General features: G+C 43.4%; 1 protein-coding gene across 2 annotated transcripts in view; it reads left to right on the top strand.

Moving 5' to 3' along the window:
• The window catches only part of LOC115475174 (serine/threonine-protein kinase RIO1-like), a 201305-nt gene that overhangs the window by 86899 nt on the left and 100998 nt on the right, over positions 1-13408 (top strand). For both annotated transcript variants that reach the window (XM_030210941.1, XM_030210942.1), the window contains one exon: positions 8335-8415. In XM_030210941.1, the coding sequence (XP_030066801.1) occupies positions 8335-8415 (81 nt within the window). The remainder of the gene's footprint in view (positions 1-8334; positions 8416-13408) is intronic.

Raw genomic sequence — 13408 nt, forward strand, 5'->3', positions numbered from 1 at the left:
CTCTTTTAAAAACCAGAAGTTATTTAACAATACATATACTTAAGACTCTAATTCAAATCCCCCACTGATTAAAGTAATCCCAGTTTTCACAGGCTTCACTCCTTTTAAAGCAATAATTGAGGAAATATTTCTGAGGAAAACTTTAGGAGTCATACCGGGAATTCTGGGAAAAACAATAATCTCGATATTAATCATCTATAATATTCATTTTGTTATTCAAAGTTTCTGGTCAATTATCATTTTCAAAATCATAAGCACTTCTTGCTCGTATAGAATCATTTATTTATATCAATTTTTCACTCTCAAAGGGTTCAGTTAAATTGTCCATGTAACTTTCTAATAAAATTATATCTGAGACAAAATTATTTACTGCCACAGTTAGGTCCCGAAGCGCCTTCCAGATGATATTCAATGTAACCTCCACGGGAGCCAAAAACTCCAAGTTGATTTCTCTTAGGTGTTTAGGAGTGGTTCCGCCGATTCGAGTTCTGCTGTAAACGTCCTCCGTCTCAGCATATGCCTCTAACTCACTCCTCCACTCCCTTGGACATGGTGGTTGAATAATTCGGGAGCGATGGAGTTGTTTTTTCCAGGTCCAAGAGCGTTGACGCTCCTTCGCCGGCGCTAATCAAAGGACTCGCCAACCCTTTCATCTGTGGGCAGTTCGTCATGCAGCAGTCCCGCATTTGCTGCTCAGGGGACAAAACGCTGGCCATCGGCGGCTGACCGCCGGTTGTCCCCTTCCTCTCAGTTAAGGTAACTGCAATCGCAGAGAGGAAATTTACGTAAAGAAGACGAAACTTCAGAGGGCAGCTGGGCCGTTGGGCATACGAACTTCAGGTCGCCATCTTACCACTCCCCCAGTTTGGGACACTCTTTGTCTGGTTTCTCCTCAGAGGCCTGTCTAATATGGGTAACCCTTCAGCATAGCCCTCTGAGTCATTGAAACACAGAAGCCCCTCCACCACTACAAAGTGGTGTCCCTTCGGAGGGGCCGGACGTCCATCTTTCGACATAACTCATAACATGGACGTCCCTCTCCCAGAGACGTCCAAATTAGTATAATCGAAACCCGATTTTGGACGTCTCTAACTGAAGTCCGTCGCAAAGACGTCCAAATTTCAAGGGAGCGTGTCAGAGGCATGGTGAAGGCGGGACTTGGGCGTGCCTAACACTTGGACGTCTTTGAGCCATAATCGAAAAAAAGCAGGGACGTCCGAAAGTAAAACTTGGACATTTTCACCCGGACGTGTTTTTTTTTACGAATAAGGTACAAAAAGGTGCTCAAAATGACCAGATGAGCACCGGAGGGAATCGGGGATGACCTCCCGTTACTCCCCCAGTGGTCACTAATCCCCTCCCACCCTCAAAAAAATATCTTTAAAGATATTTTGTGCCAGCCTCAGATGTCATACTCAGATCCATGACAGCGCATGCAGGTTCCTGGAGCAGTTTTAGTGGGTACTACTACTACTACTTAACATTTCTAGAGCGCTGGGTACTGCGGTGCACTTCAGACAGGCGGACCCGTCCCATACCCCCACTCATGTTACATTTATGGTGAAAACAGGGAGCCCTCCAAAACCCACTGTACCCACATATAGGTGCTCCCCTTCACCCGTAAGGGCTATGGTAGTGGTGTACAGTTGTGGTTAGTGGGTTTTGGGGGGCTCAGCACACAAGGTAAGGGAACTATGTACCTGAGAGCATTTTATGAAGTCCACTGCAGTGCCCCCTGGGGTGTCCGATTGGTGTTCTGGCATGTCAGGGGGACCAGTGCACCACAAATGTTGGCTCCTCCCACGTCCAAATGGCTTGCATTTGGCCGTTTTTGACATGGACATCTTTGTTTTCGAAAATCGCCTAAAGTCAGACGTCCATCTCTAAGGACTTCCAAATCCAAGGACGTCCTTGGTATTTTCGAAACGAAAGGGACATCCATCTTTTTTCGAAAATACGGTTTTCCCCACCCCTGGATTTGGACATTTTACAAAGACGTCCAAATCCCAACTTGGACGTTTCTTTCGAAAATGCCCCTCTAAGTTTCACTATAGTTACTACCAATTATGTATTCCTCAGAGCAAGCATAGAGTCTTAGATATTCTTTATTAATATCAAAATATCTATATTTTCAATAACTTTATTTGATATATCATATCATGCACTCCCTTATGCTTTCCATCCATACTCGTAGCATTCACTCAATACAATCATTCCATACACATGTTAGAGTTATGAACATGTGTATGGAATGATTTTATTGAGTGAATAATGTGATTATGGATGGAAAGCATAGGTGAGTGAATGATATGATATATTAATAGTTATTGAAAATATAGATGTTTTGATATTAATAAAGAATATATTTTATATGTAAGGCTCTATGGTTGCTTTGATTGAGGGATAAAAATTGAAAGCGGTGGAACTCTGAGGTCTTTTCCTCCTCAACATGTGTTTTCTTTTGAGGCAGAAGGTACTTGTTTAAAAAGACAGTATTTTTTGTGGGAATTTATTTTTGAATATTGTATCTTCATTTCCACGTCTCCATTATTTTTTCAGTTTACTTTGTATATTACCCCATATTGTTATTTTTTGGTCTCCTGACCACTCCCTTTGTAAATCTGGTTGGCATTTTCCCTGATAGAATGTCATTACTTGTAAGTATGTAATAAAACTTTGCCATTAATTCCCTTCCCCCTCTTGATTTATAAAAATGAGCTCCCAAGAATTTAATTCTCTTAAAATGCCTTCCTATTTGAGTATAAGTAAACCTAATTGCAAGTGCATGAAAAAATTTATTTGCAATATCTTCTCTGAGTAGGAAAGATTCATTTTGAACCAGATCGATAACTTCCATACTGTTTTCCACCCTCCACTTAAATTTACTTGGATTGTCATTCACTTCTCGGCTTAAACTCTGGGTTTTGGCATATTGATACTGTGAAATCACTGGAGTAGCTGCCTCCACCTTCTCCCAGACCTTAAGAGTAGGACTAGTCTACGAGATCCTTAAAAGAACAGAAGAGCACTCAGTTCAGTTGGCTTCATATATGGCAGGCCTCCATCTGGATTCCTCCATCCTCCAGCAACGGGTCACTCTCAAATGAGCCACCCAACAGTAAGCTTTCAGGTTTGGTAAGGACATTTTCCCCCACCCCCTGCCCAGTGTCCCATTAACACTTTGTTTTATCCTGCAGTTTTTGCTACACATTACCATTAAAATAGTCTATTCAACTCAAGGAAAAAGCAGTCGGGAGAAAGTGGAATAAAAAATGAGGGAGAATATTTATTTTTATAACACTTTATCCTTGTCAGTAGGGAATATTATTTTTCACCTGTTCTCAGAGGACACACAGGCTAATTTTCTCACAATTGAGTAATGCGACGCCGCGCTGCCGGTGTGGAGCTTGTATCAAGCTTTTCACAGAACTCTTTTGGAGCGTGAGACACATACTCCAGTGCACAAGTTTGAGTGCCTTCGTGCGGGAGCAAAATTTCCTTTTTTTTCTTGTGGTGAAGAGAGGACGCGTTTTTTTTTTAAATTTTAATCTCCTCACAGCTCCCAGTTCGGTTCTGTGCTAGAGCTGCTTTGTGCCTTTTCTTTGTTTCTCTTCTTTTTATCTCATTCGGGTTTTAATTATCTTCCCTTTCAAATTTTTCACTTTCGTAGGACTCAGTAGGCTGCACTTAGGCCTCAGCCCCGTTTGGGATTTTTCCCTTCCTATTTTTCTTTTCTGGTCTGAAGCCACTTCGGTATATCTCCATAATTTTTCTTGCACTGTTCTGTGAAAAATTCAAAACCAAAACTCATCTGGACAAAGTGGCTTCCAGGGAATTCAGTTTGGCGCTGTCTGAGGCCTCGGTGTCGGTGTCTATCTCGGTGATTGCTTTAGCACCCTGCCTAGCTTCGGCTCCTGATTGAGCTCCTGAGAATGACAAATATCAGCGATGATAGGAAGGTTTTGTCGGTGCCATGTACACTTGGCTTCGATCAGTGTCGAGCGAGGATTTCTGCTCTTGTCAGTACTGAGACTTAGCTGGTGCTGCCTACCAACATCGACGCTGAAGGGAACCACCGGCTACCACCATTGTCGCCGAGAGAGCTCACTGGTACTGACAACTACCATTGACACTGAGAGGTGACAGACTATCGATGTTGGTGTCGAGAGGAAACACCGGTGCAGCTTCCCCCAATGTCGGGGTTCAGGGGTCAGACTGGTCCTGCTTACTGATGTCTGTGTGGAGGGTAAGACAGATACTGCCTGTGGTTGGTATCTAATTTGATGGCACAGAGTATCGTCTCCAATTTCCTCTGGAGCGGGAGCATCTCTACTGAACAGAGTGCATCGGCGTCGATGGTGCTTGTGCCTGCCATGCTTCTCCACTCCACCCCGGATGATCCTCAGCCTATGGGATGGCACCGCTTCTTAGACAGTTTGTGTCCACGACACCGATTTTTCCCGATGTTCTTGTCTGGCGCCTTTCTCTCATGGGACATTGGCATCGAAGGTGCTTTTGTTTGTCGTTTCTTTTCCATCAGCCTCGCATGGTCCTCAGTCTGTGGTGTGGCCTCCGATGTCGATGTTGCATGCAACACTGGTGTCTTTTGCTGCTCCAGTCTGTCATTAACGAGAGCAGTTTTATGGTATACGGGGCTGGAGTTCTGTCCTCGATGCCCCTCTTGGGGTCCTGCTTCCTGCTGCTTCTCAGTACGAGGCAAACTGGGCCTTGGCCCTCCCATGATGGGCTCCTGGCTGACATTGGTTCCGAGCTCCTGGAGTTCAGATGCATGTCCCTGAAACTTCTCAGAGTAGGTGTCCTTTCGGATGCTATCCCTTCATCTGGGAGCCTGTCCTTTCCTCCTTTTCTTCAGGACTGGGCAGGCATTTTTGCCTTCGCCCCAGTAATGGATTCTTACCTCAGCCTTTTGAGTCCCTGGACTAGGAGCCTCTTAGCTGGCTGTACTGGTCCTGGCTCTTCAGCTGTTACGTTATGGTGAGCAGTTGGGAAGCCCACTCTGTCGGGCTTCCATTCACTAGTTTCAGAAAACTCCTGGTTTTCATGGGCTTTAGTTGCCTCCAAGGTGCTTGGGTCCATGTATACGAGGATGCACAGTACTATGAGCCATACTTTTGGTGCCTCCTGGCAGGTACGCTAGTACCATGGACACTCAGCCCTTCTTCCATCTTCAACCTTTCATTTCTTCACGACCACTTCCAAGGACTTGACCATCACACAGCTGCCTTGGCAGCTTCTCTTCCACTGGAGTTGATTGAGTCACTTTGCCTATTGACTGAGCTGAAGACGATGTCTTGCAAGTTCTGGGTCAGATGGCACAGAATCTATGCTTTCAGGCTGGCCCTTGTAACTGCTTGCTCCTCTGCCTTGCACTTCTGCATTCTGCAGTAGTTGGTGTATGCCACATACCAAGAAGATATCCCTTTTTAAGGCACGGTGGATATGGTTGCTGACCTCCTCAGGAGGTCACGAAATACACAGCTCTGGTTGTGCTGTTGGTGAGTCTTTGGCCAGTTGAGCAAGAGACGCCTGCCTCTTCGCCTTTCTCTCAATGGGCTCCACCATGTGCTTTAGCCTTACCGCTCCCCAGTCAAGCCCAATAGTATCTCTTTCGACCAGGGGAATATAGCCATGATGCCAGTATCTGTCGTGGCTGGCCTGTTGGTTAGAGGTGGTTGCATTATTTGGGACAGACCAGTGGCTGGCGATTTTCTTTGCCAGGAGGGATTCACATCTGTTTTCAGTCTGCACAGTTCCGTCCGGATGATCGGTCTACCCTTCTGTAGGCCTATGCATTCGACAACTCCTTGCGGAGACTGCGTATCTACTCCTGGTACTCCCTTGCGTCAATGAACATCAAGAGTGGTATTTTGCTTTAAAAAGCAAACAAAAAAGCAAACTTAACACAAACCAGTACCATAATATTTCTAGGAGCAATTCTTTCCTTCTAGACGATCATTGTCTCTGCTCTCAGTATATAGTTTTACATGGGCACTCTCTTTGCTTTCGTGTGGGGACTAGTTGCATCCTGTCTTGCATGCTACCTTTTGGTTTGCAGCTGCTCCTGTAATCTTCACCATATGTCGAGTGATTTTGACACCACCTCTGCGCTTTCCATGTGTTTTGTTCCTCTTTAGTGGGTTCCTGAAGAGCACGTCAACAACTGGTTCTCTGAACTCCTTAAAGAGCACTTGTCGCAATTTGTGGAACAGAGATAGCATAGGAGCTTGCTTCATCCACTCCACACACCTGGTATTGCAATATCTCCTGGAAATCGATTGGCCTTTCTTTTATTCGGGAGTTCTCTTTCGGAGTGCCATGGGATGCGGAAGAGAAAGGGGAGAAGTCTCTTCTACTTCCACTCCTCCATTTTTTGCCTCATGGTCTGAATATTTGAGGTTTCGCATTGGCTTCCTTGCATCTGCCTACTAATGTCTTCACAGCCTTGCTGGCTTTTCAGCTAGCTTCCCTTTGGAGTAATTTTCTCTTTCAATGGGATTGGTTGTCCGTCTGATAGACATACCTTCTGCATCTTTATCAGTCTGGTCTCACCCACCTTGCTGGGAGGTTCGCCTCTGTTTACTCAGCTTTTCCTATTTTTGTGTAGGGGATTCAACTATCTTTTTGCAATCTCTACTACTTCACTTCTTCAGAGGTTTGCTTTCATCAGAACCCTAGTCACACTTCCATGTATATACTGGAACCTGCATTGAGGGACTCCTCCTTTCATAAGCTCTGCTTTTGTCATGCTTCTGTTTGCGTTCTGGACAGACTTGTTTTCTGGTGGCTGTTTCCTGTGGTATGTGACATTCTATGACCATTGGCCCTGGTAGCAGTACTGATCTTTCTTCAGGATAGAGTGGTTCTCTGCATGCACCCTGGGTTCCTGTCTCGGTTTGTGTTTGTTCTCTCTGCATCAATTGCTTGTCTTGCCGCTCTAGTATTTTGCCCCTAGCAAGCATGGACTGCGCTGCGGGGCCTGCAAGCAATCTTTAGCTTGTCCTGGAGGTGGCCTCTGCACCACGGGTTTTTGTTTCCTTTCCTTCCCATAGGATATGAGTAGCCATCGTGGAATGTACAGTATTGATTTGGCTGCCTCATTCTTTTCCTTTCTTTATGCCCAGGCTGGGCTGACCAGGACAGTCTTCTTCTGTCTGGCAGTGTCAACGCCATGGCTGAGTCATTAGGCTCTCTTGGGGAGTTTTTCTAGGCTGCTGTGTATTTTTCACTCCATACATTTACATCTCATTCCTTCTTTTGGTAGCATGCTTGCGGCAGCATGCCCACATATCAATTTCTTTGGATGTGATAGTGATAGTCTTTGTTTGGGTTCTGAAATCCGACCCCACCCGCCTAGGGCCCGTTTTTTAAAAATTCTGTCCCAGGCTACACTTTCAACGATTTGCATGTGGATTCAAGTTTATCTATCTTTTAACCTCGCTATTACGAGGTGCAGTTTGTCTTTGGTTGTTGTTTCCAGAGAGCCTGATAGCTAGAGATTCCCCAGTTGTGAGAATATTAGCCTTCTTGTCCTTTGAGAAAGTGAAGATACCTGTAGCAGGTATTCTCAAAGGACAGCAGGCTATATATTCTCGCATACCCTCCCACCTCCCCTTGGAGTAGTGTTCTATGCTATAGTATTGTACTGTTGCTCTCACATCTGCACGGCAGGAAGGCACTCGCGCATTTGCAGTGGAGCATGTCTCGTGCTCCAAAAGAGCTCTGTGAAAAGCTTGATTCAAGCTCTGGGTCGGGTAACGTGGCGTCACATTACCCAACTGTGAGAATATATAGCCTGCTGTCCTTGGAGAATACCTGCAATAGGTAAGTATTTTCGCTTTACCCTAACCTGTTCCAACAAGGATGGGTAATGTAAGCTTATATAGATTTTGCAGGTGCACTAGGATTTTTACACTTAAATAAAGGTTTCTTTCGCCACTGAATTGGGAAAAGTGGGTGAGAGTCTTCATTTCAAGTGTGGTGATTATCAGAAGGGTAAGCAACCTAGATTCATTCAGTTTATAGCCTAATACCTAACCAAAAAAGTTCATAGAACTTCATAACCTGTATATCTGCACGTAAAGCTTTTTTCTGCTCTACTTCTACTTCGTTATCCTTTTTTTACATCATTAAGCCTAATGGCCTGAGCAGAAGAGAACTTTGTCTGTATCCCTACACAAATTAAACTCTTGTGAAAGCCTATAGTGGGATAGTACATCAACAGTACTCTATTCTACATTGTTTCTGCCAATCAGTGCTTGGTGGGATGTGATTGTGCTTGTGTTAACACGCACATTCTCTTTCTTTATCTGGAAGATTTCGACATGGATACTGTAAAGGAAACCCCCGGAAAATGGTGAAGACATGGGCAGAGAAGGAAATGAGGAACCTAATTAGGTGACTTGAACTTATTTTACTAATTTTACAGTAAACATTTTTGAGTTTATTGCAGCAGTGGATGAAACCCTTCTGTGTAAAAGTCAGCAGATGCTGATGGACTGGGGTACTTCTCGGTGATGTGTGATGGCAACGGCTTACTACAGATGTAAGGAGCAAAATGAGGCTCTACCTTACTAAGAAAGATGGCCAAGGTCTGAAGCTTAATTAGGATGCCCATATGTAACCATCTCTGGGAAAATGTGACTAAGTACTACTACTACTATTTAGCATTTCTAGCGGATCCAAAATGTTGAGAATGGCCAATTAATTTTTTTTCCATGTCATGGCTCCATAAGCAGTCTGAAAAAAAGTTACGTGTTTGAATTTCTGTAACCTTTTAATTTTTTCACATAAGATGGGGTTTGGACTAATGTATTACAAATTATTTGCTCCATCAAAATCCTTTAAAATCTCTCTTTTTTTTTTTTTTGTTTGTTTTTGGTGACTTTAGTCACCTTTTCCCAGAGATACTTACATGAACAAGTTGAGCCAGTAGACTTTAAAGGGGACAGATTAGTTTTACCTGCTGGTGGCATATGTATGGCAGAATGTGTTGGCCAAAAGGCAAGGGGATATAGCTGAAATGTAACCAGAACTGCTAGACTTATTTCCTTTTATTTAATGTACCACCGAGCTAGTTGGTTAACAATAAAAGCTCAAGATGAGCAGTAGATAAGAAAGAGATTACAAAAAAAAAAGGATATTAGAGTGAGTGTGTATACTCTGCATCATGAAGGAAAGGCCTGACTAAAATGCCAAGACTTCAAAAATTTCTTGAAAGTAAGGTGTGACGATTCAGATTTAAGATAAAGAAGTAGAGTGTTTCAGAGTTTAGGCCCAGCAAAAGCCTTATAATGGAAGGGAGGTAAAGAAGAGCTTGTTGGGAGAAAATCGGGGATGGAGGAAGAAATAGGGAATGAGTAAATTGGAAATGTATTTTGGAGCAGATGGGAGAAGGCCTTTATGAACCAGGAGGAGTAGTTTGTAATTAATTTGGAAAGAAACAGCCAATGTTCTTGTTTGAGTAATCTGGTTACATGATCAAATTTGTGAGCATTAGATAGAAGCTTAATGGCAGTAGACTTAACAAATTGTAGGCACTTTAATGAGATGGATTCTATACGTTTACTTCCATACGTCAGTACTTTTTGTGCATTAAGATCTATTGAAGTTGTTAAGTAGGCCTGGAGGCCTGTGATAGATTATACATAGATTTGTATCTGTGGGTCCATTCCTCCTTTAGCTAGAGAAATCTTTTGTCTTGGCATACAGTGATTCTTATTAATAATCTTGTGGGCACCTTGTAGGCATGGAGATCTAGTAGCGCTATAGAAATAAGTAGTAGTAGTTTTCTTGTTTTACACTTCTAGTTTTTCAAGATTTTAAAAAGGCTAGTCTACAATTCCAAAACCTGTATGAGAGTAGGGGAATTTTTAGCTGATAATAGCGTGTATCTTATTCTGTGATCTATTGTACTATTCAAAGTCTGTTTTAATGTCCTGTAATAATCTTTTCTCTCAGTGATTGTGGTGGATTGTGGCTCCTTCTACTCCTAGGTATTTATATGTACCTTCCAGTTCAAATTCCTCTTCGTTACAGTTATCAGTTAGAGGGATGTTTTAGTTTTGCTCAATTTTCCTTTAAGAAAGGTTACCTTTACACACCCTTGTCATCTGGAGAACTTTTTACTATATGGAGTTCCACTAATTAGTGGTCATTGGAACTATAGAGCTACAGGCCATCTGTGAAGAAAGTCCATAAGCCATTATTAAGATGGATGTGGGAAAATACACTGCTTAAGCAGCATAAACTCTGTTTTGCTGTTCTGGGATCTTGCCAGGTAGGTATATGTGACCTGGATTGGACACTGTTGGAAACAGGATAGTGGGCTTGATGGACCTTTGGTCTGTCCCAGTACAGCAATGTTTATGTTCTTTATAAGTGTGATATTATCTCTGTATTCTTACCAGCTTTAGCATTGAGTGTTTGTGACACCCCGGGCGATGGTTGAGAATGGGCCTGTGAAATAACACAGCCTGACAAAGGGATATAAATTAAAACTTGTTTAATTGACTCCTGAGGCCTGTTATGTCGCAGGATCTGGACTGAGGCCTGTTATGTCGCAGGACCTGGAACAAAAGATAGAATACCTCTGTAGTTCAGTAAGCAGTCTTAAACAGGCCTCAGACTGGCAAGGCCTGAAGATAGTCTCTGCCTGGTAGGGTGGCCCCGCCTCAAAGTCTGTCTGTGAGTCTTTCTCAGTTCTTCTCCAAGTACTAGGGTTTGGCTCCAGCCAGGCTTCAGAGCAAAACTTGTCAGTCTCAAACAAGCAGCTTACCTCAGCCAGGTCACAATCCTTAACCATAGGTGGTTACATTGTAAGCTCTGTCGAGCAGGGACTGTCTCTTTATGTTCAGGTGTACAGCGCTGCGTACGTCTAGTAGCGCTATAGAAATGAGTAGTAGTAGGTGGTGGTGGTGTACACTAGGGCTTCAATTCCTTCTTCTCTCTGGGCATGCTTAACCTCAGTCAGGCCCTGTATTATATAATTCCTGGTTTAAGCCCCACCCCTCCCGGCTCACTTCCTCTTGGGCGGGACTAGTTATCTGAAAGTGCCTCAGGCTGTTTAAGGGACTGTTATTAAAAGGTGAGGGGCAGAGTTCTATAAACCCTCTCACATATTCTCTCCTCAGCTCATCCGTACCAGATTGAATGCCTGCCATATCAGGGTCCACCTCCCGGGACAAAAAGTCCTTATTAGCATTTTCTCGGCCCACCTGATATCTTACCTAATAGCTAAAGGGCTGAAGACTAAGGAACCAACTCATTATATGTGCATTCAGATCCTTAAGTTGAGCCGTACATTGAAGGGGTTGGTGATCCAGTGACCAACAGGAAGTGTTGCCCCAACAGAGATAGTACTGGAAGGTTTCCAGGGCCCACTTGACAGCTAGAGCCTCCTCAATTATTGCATAATTTTTTCTCTCTCGGGAACAGCTTCCAGCTAATATATGCCACTGGGTGGTCTTCCCCTGTCTACTTCCTGGGACAGAACAGCCCCGAATCCAACCTCTGAGGCACCGGTCTGCACGATGAAGGGTCGGTTGAAGTCCAGGTTGACAACAACTGTTCCTAACATTTCTCTTGATACCCTGATTGTGAAGGAACTTAGAAGAAAATTTTAGGACTATAGAACAATGCAAAACCTTTGAAATTAGCAAAGACTTAATGAGGGTAATTTTTAACAAGTCACCTACATTAAGTAAGCTGGAAGACACCTATTTTATAATGGCACGCGGGTGCTCTCGCTACTCTTATCTCAGCTCAGCTCTTTGGGCAAATTGGAGTTAGGTGTTAGAGTTTACATGCAGAGGACATCTTTCTGCCAAGTCCAGTTTTACAAAAATTTGAAGAACTTCTTTAAAATATCACAATATACAAAATGATTGCGTGACAGAATGCATATATATGAAAAACTGCACATCAGTGCATATTTATCTCTGTACAGGCCATTTTTCCTTCATGATAACTTTTTTGTACTTTAGTTGCCACAACACCTGTTTGTTTTAATTGTATTATTTATATCCGTTAGACAATTTGACAATACACTTTTGATTATGTATTATATTCATATCATTTTTGTTTTATGTACATTTTAGACTAATGAGGTAAGCCTGTGACCGAAACACAGTATTGTGTCATCTCCCATTAATAAACATTGTTGAAGTATCTGAAGTTTCCTTGTTGATCTCTGGATTGCTAGGTCTATTTTCCACTCTTTGTCTTTTCCTTCTTCACACGGGGTGTAATTCTGTAGGGAGCTGACTAGTTTTAGGCAGCAAGATGAGTAAATACTGGTATTCTAGTCATACAGTGCAATCCGCTTAAGTGCAAGGGTCTGGGACCAAAGAAATACATGCAGTTAACTGGAGCGTGCACTACGTTGTGACCCAAAGAAGCTTGACATCTGATAAACATATGTACAGTACTGTTTATTATATGTACAGTATACAGTCTCCGTTAACTGACGTTATACAGTCTCCGTTAACTGACAGGCTTACTTGAAGTAATAAGTCATAGTCCTCTGTACACTCTTGTGTCTGTGAGTTCCATAGACTATGTCTGCCAGACGGTAAAAACTGTCATAGCACTGACATCCAGTGGCCTCCAGATAGGCCTGCACGGTGTTGAGACTCTCCAGTGCTCTTGCAAAAGTGACAGGAGGTTGTTGAATTTCGTCAGCATGTGCCTCGCTGATCATTTCATCCTCTGTTTCATCATCAGCCGTTGCCTGCATGTAGGCGCATATCTCGACATCTGTGCTGTCATCAGCTGTTTGTAGATCGTAATCAATAGCTATGTAGCGATGAAACTCCTCTTCAGTAACACCGGCTGGGATGTCAATAACCTGTTCATCTGACGCGTTTGCAACAGCTGCATCTGTTTCGTCCCTCTCCACATCCTTAACAAAACTTGCCCGCTTGTAGCAGTTCACAATGGTTGCCTATGTAACATGATTCCAGGCTTCTTTCTGCATACGCAGGGAATCCAACAGTGATAAATTACGAGCCAGTTCAACAGCACGTTTATCCTTGCCAGTCTGGTCATCCATAATGCTCATCAGACGACGTAGCACAAGAGCCCAATAATGTTGTTGGAAATTGGCTATTATGCCCTGATCCATAGGTTGGATCAGAGAGGTAGTGTTTGGTGGCAGGAAGACCACCTTGACGTTAGACAGCCTGACATCATCCCTGTGTGCAGCACAATTATCACAAAGCAGCAAAATCTGACGCTTTTGTGCCCGCATTCTAGTGTCTAACTTCTTTAGCCACTGCTTCCAAATTTCCCCAGTCATCCATGAATTTGCGTTAGCCTCGTATGACACAGGAAGTCGCTTAACTTTCTTGAAGCAACAGTGCTGTTTGCTCTTTCGAATGACGAGGGGTTC

This window comes from Microcaecilia unicolor, chromosome 1 (assembly GCF_901765095.1).
Source record: "Microcaecilia unicolor chromosome 1, aMicUni1.1, whole genome shotgun sequence".
Taxonomy (NCBI): domain Eukaryota; kingdom Metazoa; phylum Chordata; class Amphibia; order Gymnophiona; family Siphonopidae; genus Microcaecilia; species Microcaecilia unicolor.